The following is a 27,952-nucleotide window of genomic DNA, read 5'->3' as shown; positions in this document are numbered from 1 at the left end:
ACCCGTGAACATTGACTCGTAAACAAACAAAAATCCTCATACCCCTCCACCCCATGTATGTACTTGAATGCATACCACGTGTTTGTCTTTGTGTCTTTGGGAGCGGTAGAGTGGCTTGCGACCCGAGTTTCAGCTCTGGCTTTGCACATCAGAGGACTGTGGTATATATATAATTACAAGACAGTCCAGATTAGCAGACGAGTCTCTGATGGGATGTTGACTTCTCTCAGACAACAGACTGGCAGACTCGGCTGGGGGTCTGTAGTCAGACTAAATTAAAAACATGAATCCAAACAACTGTGATAGTTGAGATGAAATTCAGATGAAATGCAGATATATTTCTGATCAGTTTTTGTAAATAAAAAAAACATCACAGCAATTGCACACGACTGTAGTATTTTATTGCCTTGTTAATCATCACATCTGAAATTAATGCTGTAACATTGCATGAACAAAATTAATCCTTTAGTAAAGCGATACCGATTTAAAAGTTGTTTATGGTGACATGGGGCAATACAATATTCTGCACCTAATCTAGGAATATTTGTGTTATCATCCGGCATCTCTATAAAAAAAATGTGTCCGTCCATCCGCCATGCTCTGTATCTCTGAAACGGTTCGGTCAGAGTAAATCACGCATCAAGCCAAAAATGTTTCTCGTGCCGAGGATATTCACGGACAATTGCTGTCTTCCCTAATTAAACACATTTGGCACCCACATTTTTAAAAAAAATCAATTCCAACAAACCAATGGGAGCCGAAATCTTCCAGAAGAGTGAGTCGCATTTCATTGCAAAAGTCTACCGGTTAAAATGGGTTCCCCCATTGATGCATATTTAATGCATAGAGCGCCATCAATTCCATGGTGCTCTAAGGCTCGTATTGAATGGCACACTGCAACACGGAGTGCCTTGCACGGGTGGTGCTCAGCCAATGAGTGTGAGCGTTGCGTCCATGGAGAGTTCAGTCACGTGTGGCGCCTCCGGTTGGATGGATTTTGACACGTCCACGAAAACGCTCAACGAGGCAGCTCCTCAGACCGTGCTCTGCCTTGCTACGGCGATGCGCTCTGGCTCGCGAACCACGACGTTCAATAGTAAAGCCCTCCGGAGTACTCTGCCCATTGACCGCGCCCCCCGACGTTTAGGCACGACCTCATCGCCCCTTGAGCCGAGCCTATGATTTTAGATTTGAAGCTTTCGTGACTGCAAGGATTCATACTCTTAGGTTTTTTCGCTAAAGTCACGTAGGTAAAAAATAAAATTACTAGAAACAAAAATAAAATTAATAGAATTTTTTTAATTTTGTTTCTATTAATTTTATTTTATCCGCAGAACGTGAAGAATAAAATTAATAGAAACAAAAGAATATTTTATTTTTTACCGTGACTTTACCGAAAAAACCTTAAGAGTACCAAGCCTATGACTTCACCACGGTAATGTCACGTGATTGGGCTGAATGGTGACGTCATCACGCTTGACGCCGACTACCCACGCAACTCGTGGTGACGTCACACCACCACCCCGCTCATCTGCACGATGACATTAACCACATCTCACAGCACAGAAGCCAGGTTCACGTCATGCTCCCCTCCATCACCCGCCACCCCGGGCATGAACCATGCAAATATACGGGCAGTGCGAGTCCAGAGACTCCTCGACTTATGAACATTCGACTTACGAACTTTCAGAGATACGAACAAACCTGTCCGTATGTCCAGTTGCCTGTTTGGACCGAGAGTCGTAAGTTCAACCGCCGCGCAATAGATGGCGGTGGTGGCATCTACGTCTGCAGAACGTCAAGCACCAGTGGCATCAACATCTGCAGAACATGATGAACCAGTAGCATCTACATCTGCAGAAGGTGAAGAACCAGTGGCTTCTACATCTACACTAGACAATACAACTTTTAAAGCCATTCCCCGTGTTTAGTGTACACGCCGTACAACATTTGTGGAATCGACTTACGAACAAATCGCCTTACGAACAAATCGACTTACGAACAGACCTCTGGAACCCAAGCTGTTTGTAAGTAGAGGAGTCCCTGTACAGGAACCCCCCGCGACACGTCAGGGATGCGGTTCCTAAGAAATGCTCCTTAAACTCGAAATGACTCGCAGCAAACTCTCATTTCGCACAGACTTGTTAACAAAAAGGGTTACATTCATGTTGGCCAATAATCGATGCGTATAATTCGATACAATTTACCAGAGATGATTGAAGAGTTTTCTGATCGAGGCCTCTTGGGGTGGAGAGGGAGTGGAATTATTATGCAGACGAAAGCCACGCCTTCTTGGAATATCGACTGCCTTTCACCTGCTTTAAAACGCTTCGAAGCTTCTAATTTAACCTCTAGATTCATACTTTGCCTTCTCTTGCCAGAGACACTATCATCGTTTACTGTGCATTTTGCAATGATCTTTCCAAGCCTTTTGCAGTTATTTTAAGACCGTCACCTCGCGCAGGGGTCGGCGCCGCGTGCGGTGCCTCTTGAAGGACTGCTGCTCCGTGCCTTCCTTTATTTAAGGGACCCACCGTCTCGTATTCACGTTGCATTGCCAAAAGAAATGTCTCTTCTTCTTCACTTGGTTGCCGACCCCCTGACCTAACGCTACGCAGTATTTCTGCCGCGCACGTGCACAGCGGTCACGCGAAACGGCGGGCTGGTAGACGGAAGCCGATCACGGGCCGGAGGGAATTTCGGTGGTCGGCACCGCGCGTGTACAGTACGGTAGAGCCATTACATCGTAAATCAGTCCCGTTTTCGCCCGCATGCGTTCCTCGTTGACAAAAATAAATAGCACGAAAAATGTTGCGCAATTTTCTGAAAAAAAGAACGCATACGCAAAACGTTAACACTCATAGGGCAATACGTTCCCTAATTAATTGGCAACATGCACTTGAAACAACGCATCACGTGGTCACTTACAGCGGGGGATTCGTGTAACCTTTACAAAGCTTCCACAAAGAGGTCAATTGCTCCCTCTCTTCTAGTGCCCTCACTGCCTTTCGCCCACGTGGTGTGCGACTGAAATTCCTATGACAGCCCAGTGTATTGCTACAGTCCCAATAGCGGAATCAGTTCATCACACGGCTCATGGTTACAAGGTTGAGAGGGAGAGGTGGGAGAGCACGTGATGGTAAAAGAGTGAGATGTGAGGAGGTCAGAAATTGCATGGGGAGGAGTCGAGTGAGAGGAGAGAAGTAGGCAGCGGTGAGTGTCCATGGAGGACCATGAATACGGTGACACTGATATGAAATCGCGTTTACATTGGCAGCCACTGGAGAGACTGGAGTATCGGTGCGATTTGTCTCATTTACACGTGTGGGTAACAATTCTGGCAGTGGCAATTGAAGTATTTTGCTGCTGTAAATTTCCACATGATAAGCCACTTCGTTGCGCTATCACTTGTGGCCAGGTTGCTTCTGAAAAGAGCGATATAGCTCGGTGGGCTTTACCTGGCAAGATAAAAAAAATAGTTCATAGTTTTATTTGCATATTTTTGTTAAAGTAATTTATTTACCTTTCCCTATATTTTGCACCATCGTGTTTTTGTATTGTTGTTGTAACGTTCTGACCTGCCCCTACTGAACATCTGTGAACAGGAGCTTTATAGCTCATCGGATTCCTCCAGTATCAATACAGATTCAGATTCTGATGATGAGGCGTACACGAGTTTTTGGCAAAATTTTTCTGGAGGAAGTTTTCGAACCGATCCGAGATGACAGAACGCGAGAGTGGACAGCGAAGTTGGGTTTGTGTAGTCTATGGGGACATCCAGTTGAGAGTCATCAGCAAGGAAATTGTGATGGACATTACGAGGGAACATTTTTGGCAAGGGCGATGAGAAATATTCAGAGCATGTAAAATGCTTACTTGGCACGGGTTATTCGAAGTGCATAAGTTGATGATCCTGTTATACTAAGAGATTCCCAGTTTCTTCCGTATTCACATCTATTAAAAAAGCCAGAAATTAATTGTGGAGTTGCGCTCACATAGTGCTGCTCCCGGCTCAAACCACTCGTCCCTTTAACCGCCGTGCAGCATGACCATCGCCAATCGCTGGGTTAGTTGTCCTAGAGGAGCTATGACGAAATCAGTAATTAGCGGGGACAAACAATCGGGTTATTTGTGGACGCAGCAGTCGCTAAACTGATTCGGGCATCTGCTCAGATAGCAGCGCCAAGCCCGAATGCTGTCGCCGCGTGCGGGCGGGCGGGCGGGCGGCGGCGACGACACTAGAGCGGCGGCGACGAGGCTAGAGCGGCAGCGTGAGCTCAGCGTGCATCGGCTCTCCCCTGAGTCCGGCCAGAAGGTTCTCCGCGGTCATCACAGCCATCTTGCTCCGCGTGTCGGTCGTGGCGCTCCCAATGTGCGGCATGATCACTGCAGGAGTCAGAGTTTCAAATCGGGATTAGGGCACTACAGGGGTCAGAGTTGAAATCGGGATCAGCACACATAATGGCGGCTCCCACATGACCCAGTCGACCACACTGTGGCATTTCTAGGCTATGGAGAATAGTAGCTTGTTTATAATTTATAGCCCTTCGTTAATCCATTGCTAAATGAAGGACATCCTCTGCTATGTCAGTGATGGGGGTTGTTTGACCATACTTTTCCCATGCTCGTCAGTGCTGGTGGGTAAATAAGCAAGGGAGGCTCCCGGGGGAGATGCAGGACCAGTTCAGATATCACCCGCCACTGATGCCAGCCATGGCCACCAGTCGACCTCAAGTCGCCGGGTTCATCGCGCAGTGCGGCCGCCGCTGCGCCAGTGTGTGCTTGAGCGTGTGTGTGCACACACACATGCAAGCGTTGTTATTATCGACATTCGACGCTCTACATCACTGTTTATTTTCTCAATGCGCGGACCAAATCTGCCTCGCTCTCCAATTAGTGATGAGCGCCGCGGCGGTGTAGCCAGCATTTATAAAGAAGGGGCAAAAACATGTGAGGCTCGTGTTGGCACTGGGGTAATGCCAGGGACATTCTGTCTCACGAAGAGTGGGCTGTACCTCGGGGAGATTTTAGGGGTGGGACCCATGGCCAAATTTGGGGTCATGAAGACCTCCCTATTGGGTAGTGGGTGGCTACGCGTGGGTGGCTACGCGTGGGTGGCTACGCGTGGGTGGCTACGCGTGGGTGGCTACGCGTGGGTGGCTACGCGTGGGTGGCTACGCGTGGGTGGCTACGCGTGGGTGGCTACGCGTGGGTGGCTACGCGTGGGTGGCTACGCGTGGGTGGCTACGCGTGGGTGGCTACGCGTGCACGTGCGCACGCAAGTGCGGGATGCGCCCATCGCTACTTGTCTGGCAATCCCCTGGAGAGTTCATCTTGTACTCAATCAAGTCAAAAAGCATTCCACTGTGAGCGAGTGCCCTGGGCACAAGTCAAACCTCAAAGTGTCTCCGCGCTCTCAGATGAGTATTTGTGCGGTGCTCGTCTCCATTGGCAGCCCTGAGCCAGCGGTGGAAATTCCACATTACTTGAGCGGAGGCCACTTGCAGATATAAGAGCATCGCGACTTTGTCACATAATTCAATTTTACACACCAAAGTTGAATCAATGCATGACTGGAATTTGAACCTTGCAACCTTCTTCCCACTGTAAGCAAAGCATCCTGCTGCAGCACTACTTGGCCAGATACATCGATTACCAATCAAATGTTAAAGTGTCTCCATGGCTGCACTGAGCAATTTCTTGTTCCTGAGTGCCCAAGTGCGACCGCACCTCGAGAAGCAAATACAGAGACATTGGGCAGAGTCAGTTTACAGGTTGAGGCGGTCCGTCATGGGCAGAGGGACACACAGGAAGGGATCTTGAGGCTCGACTGGAACAGGGGCAGGGTGTTGACAGCACGGACGGCGGGGTGAGGGGAGTTCCAGCAATGGCGACAGTGCAGGAGATTGAGCGACCTTCCTCCGAGCGGAGCGTGACCAGGGCGGGGCTCGACAGCAAGCGACGGCTGCTCGAGCGGGAGAGTGGACGGAGTAAGGCGAGATGGATGGATGTATGTATGTTGAACTTCGTTCGGAACAGTACGTAGCCAGACCGTGCTAATCGGAGGTGTGGGGGGAAGGGTAATAAACTAAACACAAAAAGCAGAGATGAGAGGGCAGGGGTGAGAAGTAGGCAGGGGAGGCTCCAGATGGATGAGGCGCTACGGACTCCCAATCGGGATCTGGAACTTGCAACCCGGTGCCGAGTCGGGTGCTACCTGGCCAGATCCTCGAAAAATTTACTTGGGAATTAAAAAGTTCTCTGGGCAGCTAAGAAGGGGGGGGGGGTGCGCTTGGCAGGACGCGGCTGAAAAAAAAAATTCCCGAGACTCCTTGAAGCCTTCCAGGTAAACGAGTGGAAACAAATAAATAAATAACATAAAGCACTGAACTAATCCTGCTCGGGTCATGCATTTTCTCAATTGAGATAAAACTTCACAGCGCTTCGCAATTCCAATGCTGGATGAAGAAGCCCTCCTGCACACTGTGTCAGTCCTGGTCGCTGTTGGACCAAACTTCACCACGTTGGTCACAGTGCGGTTTGATGGAGGGGCAGAGGCTCAGAACCCGTGGAGACATTACTCACCACCGATGTTAGACATGGCTGGGATTCAATCTCGGAGAGCTGTGGGTTTCATTGCGCAGCGTGCTAACCACTATACCACTGCTTCACCCAGAGTAGGCCATAGTCCAATAGTCAAGCAGTCTAGCCCTTCCAGAATATTATTACAAGATTAATCAAGAGAGATGTGACCACAGCATAAAAAAGATACACGGTGGCCCTAAAATCTAAAACAATAATATATATGTCTATGTTATGTTTAGGCTATGGCCGTTATAGTGGACAGGTGGAACGCCGTACCACAGTTGCTGAGGCTGAGAAGGGGGTGGTCGGTGGGCAGGGGCTCCGGCGTGGTTACGTCCAGACCGGCCGCCGCGATCTCCCCCGACCTCAGGGCATCGTAGAGGTCATCTTGGTTCACGATGAGGCCCCTGGGGCAGACGAACGAAAACAAAAATCTTTCCGCGGGAGCCAGAGCGGGGAAAAACCCAAGCACACGTGTTGGAAATATCAAAATTCCTCAGCGATTTTTTTAAAGGGCTAAGTTAATTAGAAACAAAAACGCAAGGGAGGATGCCTTTAATGGTGCAAATTGTACGCGCACGATCATCATCAGCATGATCAATACACTGCTGGATGAAGGGCTCCGCAAGTCTTAGCCATCTCTCCCCATCCTGCGGTGTAATATGCACAGTTAAAACAATGACATCAATAGAGATTTGAAAGTGGCCTCTGTATCTAGTGCATAGCACTCACTCGTGTTTAAGCCTGGCCGGGTGGCGCTGTGGTCAAAGTACTTGACTGCAAGTTCAAATCCCGGTCTGTGGTCGACTCGATCATCATCCATCCGCGGCCAAAAAAAAAAAATTACCACTTGGTAATGGGCATTGACAGCGGTTGCCTTAACAGACACTTGCTGCCTCCAACCACAGGAATGAGGAATTTACACCACTGGCTCAGCATTGCCAACAGGAGACAAGAATTGCCCTATGATTGTTTGGGCAGAGAGAGGCTTTGGGTTTGTTGTTGTGTCTAATGGAGAAACTATGTAATGAATAAGGAGCCAGTATTACAAGTAGTCTTTCGCGACCAATATCATCCATATTACAGGTTTTTTGGGTTAGATGTCGTACTCAGATTGTAAATGTTGTGACTTTGCTCTCCAACACAACGGTGTGCTGTACTTGTACCAAATTGGCCACGTTCTGTTTACGTGACAAACCTTACTAGTTGGCTGTGTCGGGTAGTGGCGGGTTTAATGACACAGTTATATATTTAAGTGGGCTAACCCAATCAGCAGCCATAAAAATAATGTTTGAATTGGGGGGGGGGGGGGGAACTCGAATGCACGCAGTAAGAATATTCACCGATGAATCATAAAGCAAATAACTAAATTGCCACAACTGCCTCAAAACTTGTGCGGGGAATTATCAAAGTACATTTTTGGCTGCATAACAATGGAATGTGAAAGACCATTTTACGTCAAAAAGATCCCCCCTTTCGTGCAATAAGTGCGTGGTAAAAACTGTTAAAATAGGGAATGGCATGCACATGCATGGTTTCTGTAATGTTTTCCAACGTGTTTGTCCTCGAAAATATTCAGCCATTTCTCGTAACGTCACGTTTCACGCTGCACAATGAGACGACGTCAAACCGCGCACGACGCGGCGAGATGACGCCACGCGTCACGTGATGTCTTTTCTTTCGGCACTGGATTTGCGGCTCCTTTTTAGCGCCGGCGTTCATTTTGATGTTTTTGGGCGACACAGCTCAATTTGGCCGTTTTTTTTAGCGGGCAAGTGCCTAATGGCAACGCGACTTTGCACTCAGGTTTCGTGCTTATCGGATCATCGCTCCAATACAAATTGGCACGCACGGTTGGCTATGTACGGTGCGAACGAAAGCCAATGGACATACATCGTTACGAGCGTCATCGTGCCCGCCTGTTACAATCAAGGACAGATGCCACGAACACTTTCAACCTCGGTCGAAAAGCCTCCCGAAAACTGTCTCGAAGGTTAATCAGGAGGCAGCGGAGGAAGTTACCGGCTGATGTTGATGAACACGGCGGAGCGTTTCATGCGGGCGAACGCTTCGCGGCCGAAGAGCCCCCGCGTGGCGTCCGTGAGCGCGCAGCTCACCACCACGAAGTCGGCCTCCCGCAGCAGCTCCTGCAGCGGCACTGCGCGTGGCGGCAACGGCGGCACGTCCGGCAACAAGGAAAATAATCAAGGCCCGTCGGACGCAAACTAAAGTCACCCAGCAGGGCGGAGGTGCTGTGGTTAAAGCAATGCGAGCGCACATCTTGATCACGTGTCGGCCTATGACCACTTTTTAGCGTCATAAGAATTTACATTTGTCAAACCACTGCTGGATGTATGTTAGTTGAACTTCTTTCGCACCGTACGTAACCAATCGTGCTAATTCGAGGTGCGAGGGAAGGACAACAAACTAAATAGAAAAATCAGTTTGAAATGAGTTTTCAATCGAGATTTAAAAGTGCATAGCTCCAGTGGCTTCCCAATATCGGGTGAAGGCCTCCGCATGCAGCATCGATCACTGCAGATGTTGGAAGGGGCGGCCCAAGCTTGGTGAAGCGATCACTCGTCATTGGTGTTGCCATGAGCGGGAATCGAACTCGGGACGCTGGATTAATATAGAAGCGCACAAACCACTGCACCACTGCTTCTTCCCCGTTTACTGCTCTGGGGTTGAAGACAATTATAAACGACCTTGTGGGAAGTTAACAGTGGTCACATTACAGAGGGACTAGCATCCAACCAGGGGCATGTGGATTCTACATCACTGGCTAAGGGCCTCCAAGGAAAATGGGTAGAAGCCCTCATTGCTCATTGGAATATCGAGGACACTGACTTTGAGATGCACAAGAGGATAGGCAGCACGAACTACAAATCGGGAACACCGGTCAAGTAGCAGTGCGATTGAAAGCCCCGATTTTAAACCCGAATGTATCCGTGCACGACAATCACAGCAGCAGGTATCGGGAAACCAGGGCTGCGAGTGAAAATGCAGCTGGCGTGTTCGCCAACGTTGCAAACTCTCAAAGCATTTCCTGCACGTGGAGATTGAACTGACCCCAGCTTAATCAGTTTCCAACCCCGAAGAAAAGAAAAAAAACGGAGCATGCCGAGTAATATTCGGGCGGTCGTATTGCAGCTCTCAGAGAGTGGGGGGGGGGGGGAAGGATCTCAAACGGAAGGCTGCATATTCAAAGGAAATAATTAAGCCTATTTTGGGGTTGTGGCGTCAGTTGCCGTGCCATTAGGCAAAAGCTACCTGTCTTTCTACTGCCCCGTGATTAAAGGTCAGACCGGTGCGTTGAGTGAAGCAAGGTCTCCCCCCCCCCCTCCTTGGCGTCATCTTAATTGGCCTGAACCGTAGCCGGTCATTAAATCTATTAGCGATCGCACATCGAGCCAAACACACATTCCTTGTGGATCAGATGACCCGCAGTACAGCTCGGAGATTCATAATTAAGCACTACCCTTTAAAGAGTGGAAGCACAGTAGGAAACTGAGATTGTTGAAATGTATGTTTTAAGATGTAACTTAACATGTTTGAATTGTACTTATGTTCGTTTGCATTTAAGCACTAGCCACTTCTGCAGTTTGCAGGCATTTCTGTGTCTGCACTTGGAAATAAATCAGTATGGCTCTGAACAAATGAGCAACAGCTCATCTCCCATGTGCAGCCCTGAGCCACTGTCGAAAATTCCACTTCTCACGAACTGTAATGATCCAGATATAATAATAATGATGGCCCGAGTCGATCCTTGACCGGGATTTGAACTTGCATCTTTTCCGCTCGTTCGTCAAACACTCTAACCGCAGCGCCATCCAGCCACTAATGTGAGTGCAGCTTCACGTTAACTTGCTTCCCAGATGGCCAATACACCACTCGATTGTTTATTAAGAAAAACTTCTAACTTTTTACCTTTGTAGTGGAACTGAGCAACAGTTGGCGATTAATTGTTTTAAGCTCTTGGCCCGGGAACAAGAACCCACATCTGCCTTGAGAAAGCCAGGCAGATGCTCTTCTAACCGCGAGGCAACGAAGCTCATTAGGCCCCTCTCATCTCGCACGGCTGCAAAATTGCTCCATTCCGTCTTCGGCCCGCTTCCACAGGAAATCTCTTGGCAGGACGCGGAGTCACACAATTGCACATGCCACTGTTCTCCTCTCCGCCACAGGCGGTGGAGAAAGTTGCCAGGATTTTACTCCACTTGGTGCCACACAGCTCTGCGCTCAGCTCTCGCAGGGGACGACGGATCTCCTGCAAACGCCGTCGCGACGTAATGCCGCTTCCCTGTGAATGCTTCGGCACTGTGAATAAACTGACGTGCTGTGTCGTCTCTCAGGTGAGTGGCATCTGAACGTGATGAGGTAGGTCCATATGCTGGGGCAATAACAGCTCGACGTCTGACGATTTTGCTTCACATGCCTGGAGCTCCTATACAAACTGAATTTATACGGTATGACCCACAAACCCATCGGAGGGCTACACAGCACAACTGCGAAAGCCTAAACTATAAAAAAGAAAAATTACCGGGAAAGGCCCACTGAGCTATATAGTTCTTTTTCAAACGCTACCTGGCCACAAATTATAGCTGAACAAAGTGGCTTATCATGTGGAAATTTATAGTAGCCAAATACTCTAAATGCACGTTTCTAAATGTGGAGGGGAAAACCGGAGGACCCAGAGAAGAGTCCACACGACCACGGAGAGAGACACGCAATCTCCAAATATACAGCAGGCGTCAGAGTTGAGATCGAACCCACGACCTCCTGTATACCGGGCGAAGTAGTTAACATCTCGCCATTACGGCGCTACTACGTGCGTGGTAGCAGTCCCAACTTCTGCATCGATGTCCGTGGATTTGCGGCTAGCCGGGCCACTTTGGAATTGTGTCCTGCTGCGACGTACTACAACTGCAATCCGGAAATGAATGTTTGATCCTCACAGAACTGAGCGCCCAGCCTCTGCTCCACGTCCGGCTTTGGGTTGCGTCCCGTGTACAGCACTCGCCGCACGCCGAACGGCTTGAGACGCTCGCACACCGCCACCCCTGGGACGACGCGGGGGGGGGGAGGGAGGGGGGGAGACACGAGAGGGGGGTTTGCGATGTTCACGACGACGCACAAGGCAACAAATGGCCACCGGGGCCGCTCTGTTTGTGGGTTTAATCCGAGCCTCGTTCAATCCGAGCTTTCGAGGGTCAACAGCCAGCGTTGCGCATAGAAGTACATTTAATGGCATGCAATTGATAAAAGTAATCGGCTTAATTAAGAAGTGCAAGCATACGGACTGTTTAACGCGGGAGGAAACTGAAGTACACAAGAATGAACTGGTCATCGATCTTGACAACCTTGTGTCTGCAGAGAAAAATCTACCGTTCTATGCTGGGGGGCCAATATTCCCAAACTGCTGTTGACCTCCAATAAAAGTAACCCTCACTTTAGGAACATGGGCTGAGGTCCTTCCCCCGCACCTCCGATTAGCACGGTTGGTTACGGACGGTGTAAAAGAAGTTCAACATACATATACAACCTACTTCTTGCGCTGGAATCAGCAAGGCTCCCCTCCTAACACAGCAGGTGGGTGCCTCACGTGTAACAGCGATGACCTGAACTACCCTCCTAATCCACCAACCCCCCCTCCCCCCAAACCCCAATGCAGGTCAAAGTTGAGTGCCACCACGCGTGGATTTGGGGCCAAATTACAACCTTCATCTGGACCCAATAAACGGCAGGGCACGGGGGAAAGGGCACGGGGGGGGGGGGAAACGAAAGTCTTACCAATGCGGCCCAGCCCCACCACACCCACAGTGCTGCCACTCAGACCCTGGCCACACATCCACATGGGCTTCCACGTGCCCCATCCTCCACTGGGAAAAGGGGGTGGGAAGGGGGTGGCACGGGGGGTGGCACGGGGGGTGGGGGGTGCGGTGGAGGGGGGGGGGCAGGAGGATTGAGTTACAGAGTTACGTGCCACTGTGTGGGTCTTCACGGACGCGCTGCTGTCCAGCCCTCCGCAGTATTCAAGGGGTCGTACTGACGCGCTATCTTTGGGCCCGGCCGTGATGCCCGGGCGTTTCGCTTTGCATGCCGGCAAACATCGTCAGGAACCCGGGGGCGGGGTGGGGGCGGGGGGGGAGTCAAGGCATTTTGCTCCCAAGCACGTGGAGCGAAACGTCGGACAACGTGCCGAACAAAACGCGGCACGACCCGAGATCGCAGCGGAGAGCCGTAGGATTGAGTTACACCCCACCACTGAGAGGGGCTGTGCCGCTGCCGCGTATTTATTTACACCGCCGCCACGGGGTTTAACTCGTCAAACATTCCGCTTCCACTAAGCGCTTTCAAAACGACCTGTCTCCGGCAACACCGCTTCTGCGTTTGTTCCAGCGCTTATCTGCCAAAGCACTGTGCTTGCCGCGCGAGATTCATCGATATTACACCTACGTGACATATTGTCTTGCTCATAAATTAGCTATTACACTTGCACCTGTATCCAGCAGGGTAGTAGTAGTAGTAGTATAGCCCTGTTAGAGCAGGCAGCTCAAATCATGATTGGATTTTAAATCAAGATCAAGGGGTTGACTCAGCTCATCACCCTCGTGGGACTGATGTATTGGGTACCACTTTGTGACGAGTTAGCAGTGGTTTTCTTGTGAAGAGGCTGCCACCATTATGTATGTTGAACTTCTTTCACACCGTACATAGCCAACAGTGCTAATCGGAGGTGCAGAAGGACAACAAAGTAAACACAAAAAATCATCACTGTCGTTATCAGCCATGATCAATTTACTGCCAGATGAAGGCCTCCTCAATCTGACACCATTTTTGCAGTCCTGCAATGGAACAATCCATATGGCTAATTTTATTGCTCCATCTCCGTGGTTAAGAGCATGTTCCCTCCTACTGAACATCTGTGAAAAAGAGCTTCATAGCTCATCGGATTCCTCCATATAAATATTCTAATTCGGATTCGTTGGCTGCCACTCTTTCATTCGTCTCGACCATCGACTATCGACCATCATCCCTGCTATTGAAGTGCTGAACTTAATATACGTCTCTCTGTGGAACGCAACATATAATCAACCGATTCTGGGACTCCGACTGATATGAGCTTACCAACCATTCCATTATAGGACCATAGAGCTTGGACGATCATTGGCGCACGCAGATTCTGACTGCTCTCTCATGCGTCGGTGGTTTGCCATGCCTCCGAATAATTCTCTCTCACTACGGGGGGGGGGGGTGGGGGGCTCGAGAATGGGAGGAGGGGGGTTGGTAAACATGAACTGCGCACATTACAAATTCTGCGCATTTGGCACTGCCCATCGCTCGTTTGTGCACACGGAGACACCGAGTTTTGGCATGTTTGTCAAATTTGTTTCTCAATAGCACTGAAGCCAGTGTGCTTCCCCACCGAGTCAGTTTGCATTGACGTCCAAGGTCAAATTCCTGCAGCTGTCCAGTAATGCATGGAACGAATTATCAAAATTCAGAGTAATCTACAAAGTGTTTGTTAACACAGCCTGCGGTGTGACACGCACCAGACTATTCCCACTTCGTGCCCGTATCACAGAACCGAATATTATCACAAACAGATTGTAAAAATAGGTTATAATTGACAAATAATATCACGTTGATATTTGCCAAAACTGAATATGGTCAGATGTATGTGTGTTGAACTTGTTTCGTACCGTACGTAGCCAACCGAGCTAATCAAAGGCGTATGATTTGATAACACATCTTAAATGGGCTTTCACTTTATTAATCTAAGGAGCATTAAGCCACATTATTCTGTCCAGGCAGTCCCCAGGTTACAGAAGGGTTAGGTTCTCCAGAATGATCCATAACCCGAATTTTCCGTATGTCGGAAACTGAAACATTTCCCCCCAAAATGAAGATAAAATCCCACAGCCGGAAATAGTTGCGCCTCCCCTACCCGATTACTAGTTCGTTTTCTCTCGGTATCATACAAAAGGAAAATAATTACATAACGCTACGAAAAATTCCTTAATCCTAGTGCAGCTCGGGCTTCGTGAAGGCGGCGTTTGGTGGAGTGAGGTGTGCAAGGTGAGCCACCTGACATCTCGCTCCGCGGTGTTCATCCGCGATCTCACCGTGCTGCGCCATTTGCGCTTGCGTAACAAACGCAAACATTTCCGCATGCTGAACATTTTTGTTTACACGATTTATGGAAGCATTTCCGTAAAGTCGGATTTCCGTAAGTCGGGTCTTCAGCAACACGAGGACTGCCTGTATGTGTCACATTCAAGAATTGTAAATAGTTATTTGATCTTGGGTGTAGCAGTGCCAAAATGTTTAGCGCACTGCGCCATGGACCTGCCAATCTTGAGTTCGATTTCTGGCCACCGCAGCGAACGTCAGCGGCGAGTGATATCTGAACCTGTCCTGGGCTTCCCTCTCCACCGACGAGCACTCTCCCATGTGGTGAATATGGTCAGTCCACATGACCAACACGGCCTTCAGCCAGTTTCGGATTGATACACGACTGTAAATTATACATACAAGTTAGAGAAATCGTATTAAATAAACTGCTAGTAGCAGGTAATTAAAACTCGCAAGATGCTCTATTAAGCATCAACTTACAATCAACAGTTCGAATACAGCAAACCCTTGCCCATCGCGGGGCTTACGTTCTTGAAAATAGTCGCAATCGGCAAATCCGCGACCCGCAAACTCAAAGGCAAATGGGAAAACTCGTTAGTTGTAATTACTGACGGAACGTCGTACTCAGATTGTAAATGTCGTGGCTTGGCTCTCCAACACACAACCGGTGTGCTGTACTAGTGACGAATTGGCATGTTCCGTTTACGTGACAACCCTTACTGGTTGGCTGTGTCGGGTGGTGGCAGGTTTAATGACACATTTATATATTTACGCGATTTAACCAAAAAAACCTCTATTATGGATGATATTGGTCGCGAAACCCAACGTGTTAAACTGCATCTCACAAACTCTGTGGAACCACAGCTCAGCTAGAAAGCAGCCAGGCATTGAGCTGGCACCAACAATTGCCAAAGCTCTGCAGTTCTCTTTATATTAAGGCGTTATCGGCCAATTATTGAGTGTTTATATATAAGTGGAATGAAACTGGTGCGCCTGAAGAAAGCCCACGCCAGTGAGAGGGGAACACTCTCTGCTCTAGAGAAGGGACACAGACGATATTAGTCCACACTTTGCTGTGCCACCTTCTCCTGGCGAGCCAGGATATGGCACCTCGACTCGCCCGGGAAGGGAGTTTTTGAAAAATGTGTGCAATTCACCAACCCTCGCCTCCACAGTGCTGAATTACTGGCATGCATAACCATACCACCACCCAGTTCTGTTCACTGTATATGAATACATCCTCCGCTATTCAATCTGCAGCTCAACCATCCAGTCTGAAGCTGCTCTTGCATCAGGGAAACATGCTACTTGGCTGCAAATGCAGCAGTTGTGCACCCTAGTTTTCCGTTGCTTCAAGTGTGCACAGGTAGCATCGAGCGACTGGTCAGGCCATTTCACCAATGCAGACGGATCACATTCTCAGCAGCAGCAGCAAGCAGCAGCAGGTGGCAGAATTATTCCTCTTTGCCGAGCGTCAACCGCAGCGCTACAGCGATACGGCGTGATAAGAGATCCATTAGCATCACTCGGCCACGATGCACCAGATACCCCTGTGCAAAGACACGGCGGGGGCACGATGACGCCCGCGTGTGAAGTCTTAGTTGACGTGTCGGGTTGCAAGATGGATCGCCGAGTCCCTGAGAACAGAGCGGTTCACCCTTTTCAGCACGGCAGCCCCCCCCCCCCCAGCTATAACTCTACGACTCGAGTATTTTGTGCAGCTGCTATTGACAACCCCTCTGAGATATTTTGTATCCACCTACCCGAACCCTAGGGATCCGCAGACCCCAATTAAGAACCCCCCCCACGCCACCTTGACAGTACGCAGGTAATGATGCATCGAGTCATCAGTTTAAATCAATGCTTACGATTCTGGTGCCCGGCCAAAGCCCTCATTGTCCCCCCCCCACGTGTTGTGGGAGGGTCACCCTGGGCCTCACCTCTTGACCTCGGCCGCAGCCTCCACCAGCCTCCGCGACGTGGCGAGCAGCAGACCCACGGTGAGCTCAGCGGTGGCGTCCGTCAGGACGTCGGGGGTGTAGCCGACACGGATGCCCCTGTGGCGAAACAGCGTCGGCACACACAAAGCACCTCCCGTCAACGTTACACCGTTGCCCTTCGCTTAAATTAACCCTCTCGCGCATCGTGGTGTCCGGTGTGGTGAGGACACTGCTACGATTTGTTTGCATTTCAGCCACGGTTGCTCGTGCCTGCAAACCTGTGGCGCACGTAATTCTCCCCTCCCATAGAACGTCACCTATTCAGGGTTGCGATGGAGTGGCGAGCGATACGACCACCAGGGCGAGCATCACCGGTTAAAGCAGAGCTTGGCATTCGAGGCGGCGGCGCCTGACGGAAGCTCAGTGTCCACTGTAACGGACACGATTCAGAATTGTGATTAAATTCGGTGAAAGTTTTCAAACATATTTGGGAGAATCCTTCGACTCAAATCATATGATAGCAGCAACACAATGTTCGGTTTTGGGTGCCCAGAAGAGTTCTATGTAATTTAGCAAGCCGCTACCAAGCCTGTTCTATGGACAAAGAGGATATATATATATTTTTTTTAACCACAGCCCTTGATTTAAAAAAAAATAATTGGAAGAGTGAACCGAAAACTCGTTATATATTTCACAGCTTTTAGAGACCAGGCCGAGATCATTAACGATATCAGGAAGTACCGACTGGGCGCTCACACCTCCGACTCAGCAGGCCGCCCCTCCGGCCAGGTGATTGGTAACGGAGGCGCGGTGTCACCGAGCTCACCTCTTCTTGCACTCGTCCAGAGAGAGGTGATCGAACCCCACCGACATGGTGCTGATCACCTTGAGGCTTGGGCCTGCTCGCGTGAATGGAAAACCGCGCTCAGCAACCCGCAGTGTTTCACTTTTCATTCAAATTAAAAAAAACTAATGGGATAGAAAAAAACATCGTTATACATATTATAGATGACCAATTTACCGAGAATGCACCTGACCTCATCAGATCTCGGAATCTAAGCAGGTGTGAGCCTGCACATTGCTTACATGGGCGACACTACGCATGCCGGGTTGTTATAGACGAGGCTGTGCTAAGTGGTTGGCAGCCGGTGGCAGTGAAGCATAATTGCCCTGTGATTCTATGCTCCCATAACTATGACTGAAGTGACCAGCATGGTGAAGTATGGTCAAAATAACTCCCACAACCCACAGTGGGGAAGCTGCCATCCAGCAGTGTACTGACACACAGGGCTCTACGTGTACAGTACAGTACCTTTCGGTTACAAGACATGAGGCCAGTGAAAATCTTTTGGAGGTGGTGCAGTGGTTTAGGTGTGTTATAAAAACTAGAAAAAATTACCTCCAAAATGACATCCCTACATATTACTGGGATGATTTTTGATTGTTCGACCTAATTTTTGGAACTGCACAGGATGTAATGGCCACACCAAAGCCCAGTATAGTTTGCGTAATAATAAAAATATTATTTTAAAAACAAGTCAAAACGCGCACATTTTCACGTAAAGACAGTTAGCATGACAATGGTGGCACAGTAGTCAAGTCGAGCCACCACAACCTCTCCTGATCCACTAAACACTCTTCCAAAGCAATGCATTTTAGATTTCTGCCACCGTGCCTGGCAGAAGAAAATTACAATTTATCCAAACTTTAAGTGAGGACTTTCATTCAATTATGTTTGCATTACAGAACCTCCCTCTGCAGCACCATCTGGTTTCAGCACAACAAATCCACTGGGTAGACACCACAAGTGTTTTTTTTCAGTATCGTTTATTGCAAACGACAGCACTCTACTGCCAGTTATTGCATTGGTAGAGATGCCGCGTCAGTCCGATAACACCACTAAAATATCATCGAGGAATATCGTCATCGTTATCGGCCATGTGTGCCGGTGCCACCGCCAAGGTTTGCTAATTATTAGCAAATTACATCACTGGGTAGAAAGCCACATAGCAGCATTACCTCCAACTGTGAAACTACTCTCAGACTATGCTCGTCTGTGAAATGTAGCGCCTTTGGGATCGTGTGTATTCCAAATGTACTGATTCATAACAGATGCCTGTGCCATTAGAAACTGTCCACCACCTGACACAGCCCAATGATTTTTCACATGTACAATCTTCTAATTCTCTAATTCGTTTAGCTCACCGGTGAGTTGAAAAACAATCCTCACAACCGTACGCATGTATGTTGAACTTCATTCGCACTGTACACTAGCCAATCGGAGGTGCGGGGGAACGACAACAAACTAAACACAAACAAGCAGTTCTAAAGAAATACATTTTCAATCTGGATTTTAAAGTGTATAGCTACAATGGCTTCCTAATATCGGAAGGAAAAGTGTTCCAGGCGGCCGCAAAAGTGCATCTGAAAGTGCACGATGTAATAACCGTCTTTTTTCGATGGTTAGCCATTTATCAATGTACTTTTAAATCTAGATTGCAAACTCATCTCTTTAGAACGGCTTTTTGTGTTTAGTTTGTTGTCCTTCCTCCCCGTACCTAAGATGAGCACGGTTGGCTATGTAAGGTGCGAAAGAAGTTCAACATACAAACACGGCAATTCGATTTGAAGTTCTACATACAAACACGGCAATTCGATTTGAAGTTCTACATACAAACACGGCAATTCGATTTGAAATAAAACTATAAACAAAAACTATATTTATTTTACCAGGTAAGGCCCACCGAGCTACATAGATCATTGTCAGAAGCGACCTGGTCAGAAAGAATAGCTCAACGAAGTGGCTTATTGCGTGGCAATTTATAGCAGCGAAAGGCTCTAAACGCACGATGTTGATTCGAAATGTGGAGGAAAAAAACGGAGGACCCGGAGAAAAATCCACGTGACCACGGGGAGAACACGCAAACTCCAAATATAGAAGCGTCAGGGTCGGGATAGAACCCACGACCTCCCGTATACCAGGTGAGGTAGTTAACATCTCCTAGCCACCGTGGCGCCCCAATCTCCGTGGGGCGGGCGGTGCTGTGTTACCGGCGGCGTCCAGCACGGCAGCGTCGACGCGGTCGGTGAGCAGGCAGTAGAGGCCGTGGACTCCTGGCACCCGGCGGAGGAGCTCCTCCTGCGGGATCTGGTCGTCGCTGTCCCACTGCTGCACCTCGCACCTGCCGGGCAACACCGAGGGCCCAGTTCCAGTACATTTCAGACACTTGAATGGTGGGGGCAATCATTAACATAATCAGATATACTCTTTGGTTCTTTCGGTAAAGTCACGAAAGAACCAAAGAGTATGCATTCCTGCAGTCACGAAAGCTTCACATCAAGAATAATCAGATATAATGTTATTATTATCCTGGGTCGATGTCCGGTAGTCAGCTGATATCCTGTGCTGCTTACTGTGCATCATTGCTCAGATTGAAAGAGATCGATTAACACAAGCACCGTGTTAAGATTGCTGTCTTTCTCCCATATATATAAAACCTCGAAATCTACATATATGTTGAAAATGTAACCTTTCCATATGATAGAAAAAGATGTGTAAGAGGAAGTAGCAGTGACGGTCACTGCATCGAGCGAATTCAGATGCGCATCTGCGCCCACCTGGAACGCTCTTCTTTCCGATATTAGGAAGCCAATGGAGTTATGCACTTTTAAATCATCTAGATTGAAACCTCACTTCTGTTGAACTATGCACTTTTAAATCATCTAGATTGAAACCTCACTTCTTTAGAACTATGCACTTTTAAATAATCTAGATTGAAACCTCACTTCTTTAGAACTGATTTTTGTGTTTAGTTTGTTGTCCTTCCCCCACACCTCCAATTAGCAATTTGCTTGGGCATAGTATACAACCAAATTAGACCGATTCTGAAAAAAAACAGTTTCCAATACAACACTCAAAAGGTGCGCACAGACAAGTCCATTAATCCACTTGCTGTAGCCACCACCTCTTGGCCACCTCACAGCCCAGTGGGTTGGCGAGTTTCACTATTTTGCCCGAGATCCAATGCAGCAGCAACTTCTGCTCTAAGGCCTCTACGTGGCAGCACGCACGGTCGAGAAAAAACTGAAGCCACCAATCAGAATCGGTGATGGGTAGCAGAAGGGTGTCTCATGGGCATGCTCATGGGTAGCAGACAAAACCACGTATGGGAAATAAGGACAGCCTTAGGGGCCGGGATCACGGATAATATGAGGAAGATGAGTACAGCTAGGGATCGACTTAAGAGGTTATGAATAAGGTTAGAAATATCGATAAGGTTAATTTAAAGTTGGATTTATGGATGTTGCTGTAGAGATAAGCTTGGGGTACAGTTTAAAGTTGATTTGGTTTAACTGTTCAGAGCGCAATAGACCACAAAATAGAGTCTCATTTGCCAGCGCGATCTGGGCCACAATGACAGGAGCAGACACAAAGAAAATAACGTGCAGCACCGAAGCAAAAAGTAATTGGAACAAAAACAACCGTGTTACACGAGAAATCCAAAACACTGCACACATGCCCACACAATCAATGCCAAATAATAAACGTCCTGCAGTGCAAGGCGGCTCAGGAAGATTATTCCCAGGGTGATGACAGAACAATAACGAATTAAGTTACAAAAGCATCAAACAGATATATGGGTGACCATTGTGCCTGTCTGGAAAGAGGCGACAATACATTTCAAATGCAATTACAAGTGAAGTGATTGCAAAAAACCGAGAGTTTAGCGTCAATTTGCGATTCAGATGGAAGGACATCTGCCTCCCGTTTGTGACAAAAGGCAATGAATGATTAGAGCCAGGGCTTGAGTCATGGATAGGGTTTAGAATACAATTAGGAACAGTGTTATTATGGCTTGGGTTGGGGGAAGCTGTCGTGCGCTAGCATCTCGGGATGTTCAACAGGGCTGGCTGCTACCGAGTGGTGGCTGCAAGCGCCGCTATTTCGGAGCAATCGCCACAAGCACCGGCGACATCCACGCCACCACGGCAGCTGCTGTCACGCATCTCCTGACATGATGCTTGACACTGCAGGGCTGGTGGCCACCACGTGCGCATACCGTGTGAACCCATACGGTTTAACCCGTATTCTTGTACAGGGAAATTGAGTTTTCAGGTCCATACGGCGTACAGCCGTAGCAATAAGGGGACAAAAAAATATGTTTTTTGTCTATTTGTTTGTGTTTCTCTCCTTGTGATGGGACTTTGTAGGATGAACGTTGAGATGTATAAGGGCACGTGGTGACCAATGCGGTCTGAATTGGTCTGTAATAAGGTAGGGCACTGACAAGGGGTTGACAGGTATGTGTGTGTGCGTGTGTGTATATATATATACCTTAATTCTCAGGATTATGAGGCGCTCCTCCCTGGCCCTAATTACCTATCAATTTGCGACACTTTTCAGTCGATTGCGGTACTTTGCGGTAACTGCTCTGTATTTGACGGTAATTTAGGGTCGGGGAATTTGCGTTGGTAGTTGTGCGGTTCTCCGCGAGACTTTGCTGTAACTCGGAGGGGCCGACACGCGGGAAAGTAAGACACACCCCAAACGCGTGCCGCCTATGAATTGTATGTCAATAGTTACACAAAATCTGGTCACACACACGCACTATCAACAAACACACACACATACATTATGATGAAGCTTGTTGTAATTACTGGCGAAACGTCGTACAGAGATTGTAAATGTTGTTGCTTTGTTCTCCAACACACCGGTGTGCTGTACTAGTAATGAATTGGCACGTTCTGTTTACGTGACAACCCTTACTAGTTGGCTGTGTCGGGTGGTGGCGGGTTTAACGACACATTTATACTGGTAGGAACGAAGTGGACCAGACCACCAATAGATTAATGTGTCCGTCCGTCCGTCCGTCCGTGTATCAACATCGCCCTCTACTGCAAACACTTGGCATGACCCTGTCCGACAAGATGGCCGCCCGCTCCCCCTGCGATCTGTGAATTAAACAAGATGGCCGTCGCTTCCGGCGCATCACGGCAAAACTTTCAACTTCGCTTCAAAATTACTTTACTGAAACGCAGCACTTTAAAAAAAAATTACTTTACTGAAACGCAGCACGTTTTTTTAACACAGAGACAAGAAACATTTATTAACAGAGACGAGATACATTTAATCGCCTTATTTGTGCACGAAAAGCACGGCGCGAGGCCTAGTGCGGCAGGCTTCGCGAGGCCTAGTGCAGAAGGTGGTGGTGATGGGGGGTGGTGGTGGGGGGTGGTGAGGGCTGGTGGGAGGGGTGGTGTTGAGGGTGGTGTTGGGGGGTCTTTAAATCTCACAGCGTTTCTTGTCAAAACAAACACTTTTAATTAACGTTACACTAGAATACAGTAATTTTTTCTTTAACTCCTCTATACCCGGTCGATATCCCTGTACCGGTACTAAGTATTATTCCTATCAGCCCACCCCGCAGGGTCCTGTTATATCTAACCCCCAAAAAACCCCTGTATTATGGGCATTAGGAACACACAGACACATACCAGATGGCTGTACATTATTCTATAATACGCTCCCCCCCAACTCGTACTTTAAATAACTGAAGGGGTGGTGGGGGGGGTTATTATAATCCGAAAAACACGGTACAGTCAATCGTGGTGGTGTCCGTCCCGCGTGTTTGTGTGTGTGGGCTCGGCTGTGTGTCTGCGTGTGTGTGTCCGGCAAAACAACCCCCTACCTCCTCGTTGGTGACGGACGGTAACGCTGTGGTGAGCAGTGCCATGGATGGGAGGGCAAATTTTGATTGGCCATTCCCCTCATGGCGTTTGTAGCCACCACAGAGGCCAAAGGGGGCTCTGGATGAGTGTGAAGGGCTGGTAACCCCTCCACCTTTAATTAATTAACACGAAACCGCAAAATAAAACTGCGGGTGGCCACGTGGAATGTTCCAACACTTACTGTGGAGGAGAGGCTGCCACTCCTCTGTCAGGAGCTGGACCGGTACAGCCTGGATCTCTGTGGTATTCAGGAGGTCCGGTGGACTGACTCTGGCTCCTGCCACCATGAGGGGTGGACAGTCCTCTACTCGAGGCAGGAGACTGCCAAACAACATGAAGTGGCTCTTCTTCTGAACAAAAGAATGAAGGGAGCGTGGGAGCATGGCGGTGAGGTGTGGGAAGCTGTAAGCCCCAGGCTACTTTGGACTCGCCTTCCCATTAACCAGAGGCGAGGAGTGGTAGTTGTGGTTACTTATGCCCCCACCGAAGACGAACATCCGTGGAGGAATGCAGGCAAGGCCGATGAGTCAGATGCTTTCTATGACCTCCTGTCACAGGTGCTAGCTATAGAGGCCCCTCGGGATAGAGTCATCTTGTTGGGTGACTTTAATGCCTTAGATGGTCATGATGCTGGCACCTGGTCTGGAGTGATTGGAAGGCATGAACCAGATCAGCTCAATAACAACGGTAGAAGGCTGCTAGACTTTTGTGCAGCCCATGGGCTTGTAATGACCAACACGTTGTTCCGGCATCGGCACATCCGGGTCCAAGCAAGAACATCTGCTGGACTACATAGTGACGGAACAGCGGATGTGGGCCCATGTCCTTGACACCAGGAGCTACACTGGAGCTGACCTGCCCACTGACCATCGACTTGTCATCTGTAAGATACACCTGCCATTCTTCCACTCCGATGGTGGGTGTACACCCAGGACCCCATTCAAACCCATTGTGGCCTGGTCTCAGCTAGCTGATGAAAGTTGCAAATGAGAAATTCATCATCCCTTACGGCTGGGGTTGGCATCGTCCCCCATTCCTCCTGATGTCGAGGGGAAATGGGCGAGGTTTAGGACTGTGGCTCATGTAGCTGCAATGGCTGCATTGGGTACACGGTCCAGACCTCCCCAGAGACCCTGGCTAACAGAGGTGTTCAGGCTGGCTGAGAAAAAGCGACAGGCCCACTCTCATCGTCTACAGCATCCCACGTCAGAGAATGAGGAGGCTTACCGCAGCTTTTGCAAGGAGGTTCGGAGAGCCGTGATACACTGCAAGGATGGGTGGTGGTCGCGGGTTGCTGGGGAGATGGAGTAACTTGCAACGCCACACCTATCACCATCATTAGGGGTAAGAAAGGTGATCCAATCTCCGACCGCCAGGAACAGGTTTGCAGATTTTCTGAACATTTATATGAGGTCCTGGGAAAGGGGACATCTCTCAGCCTGCAAAACATCGTGGGACAAAGTGGGGATGACCCTGCTGAGGCTGTGGTGCCTCAAATATTGGAAGAAGTCACCCCCTGTGAGTGGCTCGCTGATGTGCCATTTGTTGAGGAAGTAGTAAAGGCGATCCAGAGTCTGAGAGCAGGAAAGGCACTGGGCAGAGATGATCTCCGAAGCGAAATGCTGAGGGGTTGTGCACAGATTGCCCTACATGACATCATAACAGTTGGACCACTGGACAGGTTCCGCAGGATTAGAAGGATGCCCTGGTGGTCCCCCTCTTTAAGAAGGGGGACCACACAGACTGTAACAACTACAGGGGCATTTCACTCCTCAGTGTGCCGGGAAAGGTCCTGGAAAGGAATATTCAACATCGCCTTGCCAGGCACACTAAGGTTTCGGGAAAGGGCGGTCCTGCACAGATGCCATATTTTCCGTCCGTCTGCTACAGCAGAGGTATAGGGAATTCCAACAAGATCTATATCTCTGCTTTATTGACCTGGTCAAGGCCTATGATTTCATCAGTACGCCTGGGCTCCGGGTTGTTCTTCGTGCTTTCGGAGTCCCTGACTCTCTGCTCACGATCAGTAAGGACCTTCATAATGGTGAGTGGGCGCGGGTAAAACTACGTGGCCGGGAGTCGGAGTCATTCCTTGTACACCTTGGGGTGAGACAGGGATGTCCTCTGGCTCCCACATTATCTAACATCTATTTCGACCACACAGTTCGTGAAGCCTTCGATGGCTGTACCGGAGGAATTTCCATCTGGTACAGATACAATGGGAGGCTGATCGATGCCTGGGTGCGGTCAAGGGATGGCTCCCTATTGGTCAACCATGTTATGTATGCCGATGACCTGGTAATTGCTGCTTAGAGGAGGAGGCGCTGCTGCTGAACCTGGCGCGTGCCGCGAAGAGGTGGGGCCTTACCATAAGAACCACCAAAACTAAGCACCTGCCTGGAAATTTTGTACCATTTGACACTCCACACCCACAACTCCCAATTGGTAATGGGGCAGTTGTGGAAAGAGTGGAAAGTCTCCCATACCTGGGCACTGTGGGCAGTATGCTCATGACCGGCTCCAGTTTGACAGCAGAGATCTCACTCCGAATCAGTCGAGTGGCATTATATTTTTATCGGTTGTGTAACGCTGTGAGGAAGCTACCTGGACTGTCACTCCGCACGAAGCTTCAGGTCTTCTCGGCCAGTCATTACATCCCTTCTCTATGCTTGTGAAACGTGGACCCCCCTAATGGAACATCTTAGCCGGTAGAAACATTTAGGCTGTCCTGCCTAGATCCATCCTGGGTTTAACCAGGCTGGATTGTGTGAGGATCTCACAAATCCTTGAAAGATCTGGGCAAAGTCCCATCGGTGAGCTCCTCCGGCAGATAAGGCTGCGTTGGCTGGGTCATGTAGCCTGCATGCCCAGCCACCGCATGCCCAATCAGCTTTGTTCGGGCTAGAGAAGAGATGGAGTGATGTGGTACAGGAGGACGTGGAGCTGAGTGGACTTGCCGATGACTGGCACCAGCGGTGTCAAGATCGGCCTCAGTGGAGGAGGCTCGTGAAGGACGCTACTGAGCAGTTGGAGGCAGTCGCCCTCCAACAACAACGGAGGGCGGAGGAGCGACGCTCACAACAACGAGCGGAGCACCGGGTGGCTAAAGCACAGCAAGTTATCACAGTAGAGGGCACAGGTGGTGCATCAGCCACTCGTCTCAGTCTACCCGTGGCACCTGCTGGGTCTGCCCCGTGACCTGCTACCAACGGGCGTTCGACACTTCACGTGGCCTCAACGTGCACCTCAACGTGCACCTAGCCTGGCACAAGCGCCGTGGTGACGTCACCGCCACTTAGTGCCGAATACCGGTTGTTGTTGTTGTGTGTGGGCGCTCGGCGTGTGTGTGTAGGATCAGTGTGTGTGTGTGGGTACAGTGTGCGTGTGTGGGTACAGTGTGCGTGTGTGGGTACAGTGTGCGTGTGTGGGTACAGTGTGCGTGTGTGGGTACAGTGTGCGTGTGTGGAATCAGTGTGCGTGTGTGGGTACAGTGTGTGTGGGTGTGTGTGGAATCAATCACCGTGTGTGGGATCACCGTGTGTGGGATCACCGTGTGTGGGATCACCGTGTGTGTCTCACCGTGTGTGTCTCACCGTAGTGTAGCGGTTAGCGCGCTGCGCTATGAACCTGGCGACCCGGGTTCGATTCCCGCTCACGGCCAACACCAGTGACGATTATCTGAACCGGTCCTGGGCCTCCCCTAGGTCGACTCAGCCTTAAATGAGTACCTGGTGCGGTGTGTAAACATCGCCACTGGGGAGACAAAGGCGGTCGGGCGTGGTGCTGGCCACCCACCCCCTCGTGTACCGTTCTGGCCTTCATAGGTGCTCGCTAACAGCACTTGCCCCTACAGTCTGTTAAGGCTATACGGGGGATCTTTGTCTCACCGTGTGTGTCTCACCGTGTGTGTGTGTGTCTCACCGTGTGTGTCTCACCGTGTGTGTCTCACCGTGTACAGTGTGTGGGTACAGTGTGTGAGGGTTCGGCGTGGCTGTGCCCCCACTCACTGTGTGCGTGTCTCACTGTGTGTACAGTGTGTATGTGTACAGTGTGTGTGTGTACAGTGTGTGTGTGTGTGTACAGTGTGTGTGGGTTCGGCGTGACTGTGCCCCCACTCACTCTCCGCTCGCCTCCAGGGCCCCGACCCCGGAGTCGGGGATTCTGCGGGTCAGCAGAACCCTCCAGGGCCCCGACCCCGGCCCCGCTCCGCGTGTCGCGTCAGCGCTCGCCATTGCGAGGAGCCTCGACCAGGCGGGTCGCACGCCTCGACGCAGCAGAGGCACCAGCGGTAGTCGATGCAGCAGCAGCAGCGGTGCAGGCATCCGCCGTGAGTCTCTCCCCCACCAGCACCGCCTCCCCGCACGCCACCACCAGCAGCGAGAGAGCGGCTCAATTCAACAACACCAAACACAAAAGCAGTTATATGGGTACGGCGTAATGAGTAGTGCAATTATAACTGCGATGGCAACCGTAGATATTCGTCGTGAAGTAAGCGTTCTAGTATAACCGCTGCCCCAAAACGTGGTACCTTTAAAATGAGATTTTATAAACGCGAAACA

General features: G+C 49.6%; 1 protein-coding gene across 2 annotated transcripts; it reads right to left on the bottom strand.

The window, feature by feature from the left end:
• Nucleotides 1–379: 379 nt before the first annotated feature.
• On the bottom strand, nt 380–27,952 carry GRHPR (glyoxylate and hydroxypyruvate reductase). Of its 2 annotated transcripts, none has more exons than XM_078875518.1 (9): nt 27,513–27,952; nt 19,716–19,846; nt 17,491–17,563; nt 16,665–16,781; nt 12,379–12,467; nt 11,544–11,648; nt 8,608–8,743; nt 6,862–6,992; nt 380–2,823 (listed from the first exon to the last, which is right to left on the bottom strand). In XM_078875518.1, exons 1-9 carry the CDS (start codon nt 27,713–27,715, stop codon nt 2,681–2,683), a joined length of 1,128 nt encoding a protein of 375 aa, XP_078731644.1. In that variant the 5' UTR covers nt 27,716–27,952; the 3' UTR covers nt 380–2,680. The 2 variants fall into 2 exon arrangements, with proteins under 2 accessions (XP_078731644.1, XP_078731645.1); XM_078875519.1 differs by having other exon boundaries at nt 2,684–4,386; nt 27,513–27,950.

The sequence above is a fragment of the Lampetra fluviatilis genome, chromosome 41 (genome assembly GCF_964198595.1).
Source record: "Lampetra fluviatilis chromosome 41, kcLamFluv1.1, whole genome shotgun sequence".
Taxonomy (NCBI): Eukaryota; Metazoa; Chordata; class Hyperoartia; order Petromyzontiformes; family Petromyzontidae; genus Lampetra; species Lampetra fluviatilis.
Note: the sequence above shows the minus strand (reverse complement) of the source record. Positions and strands in the feature narration are given on the sequence as shown.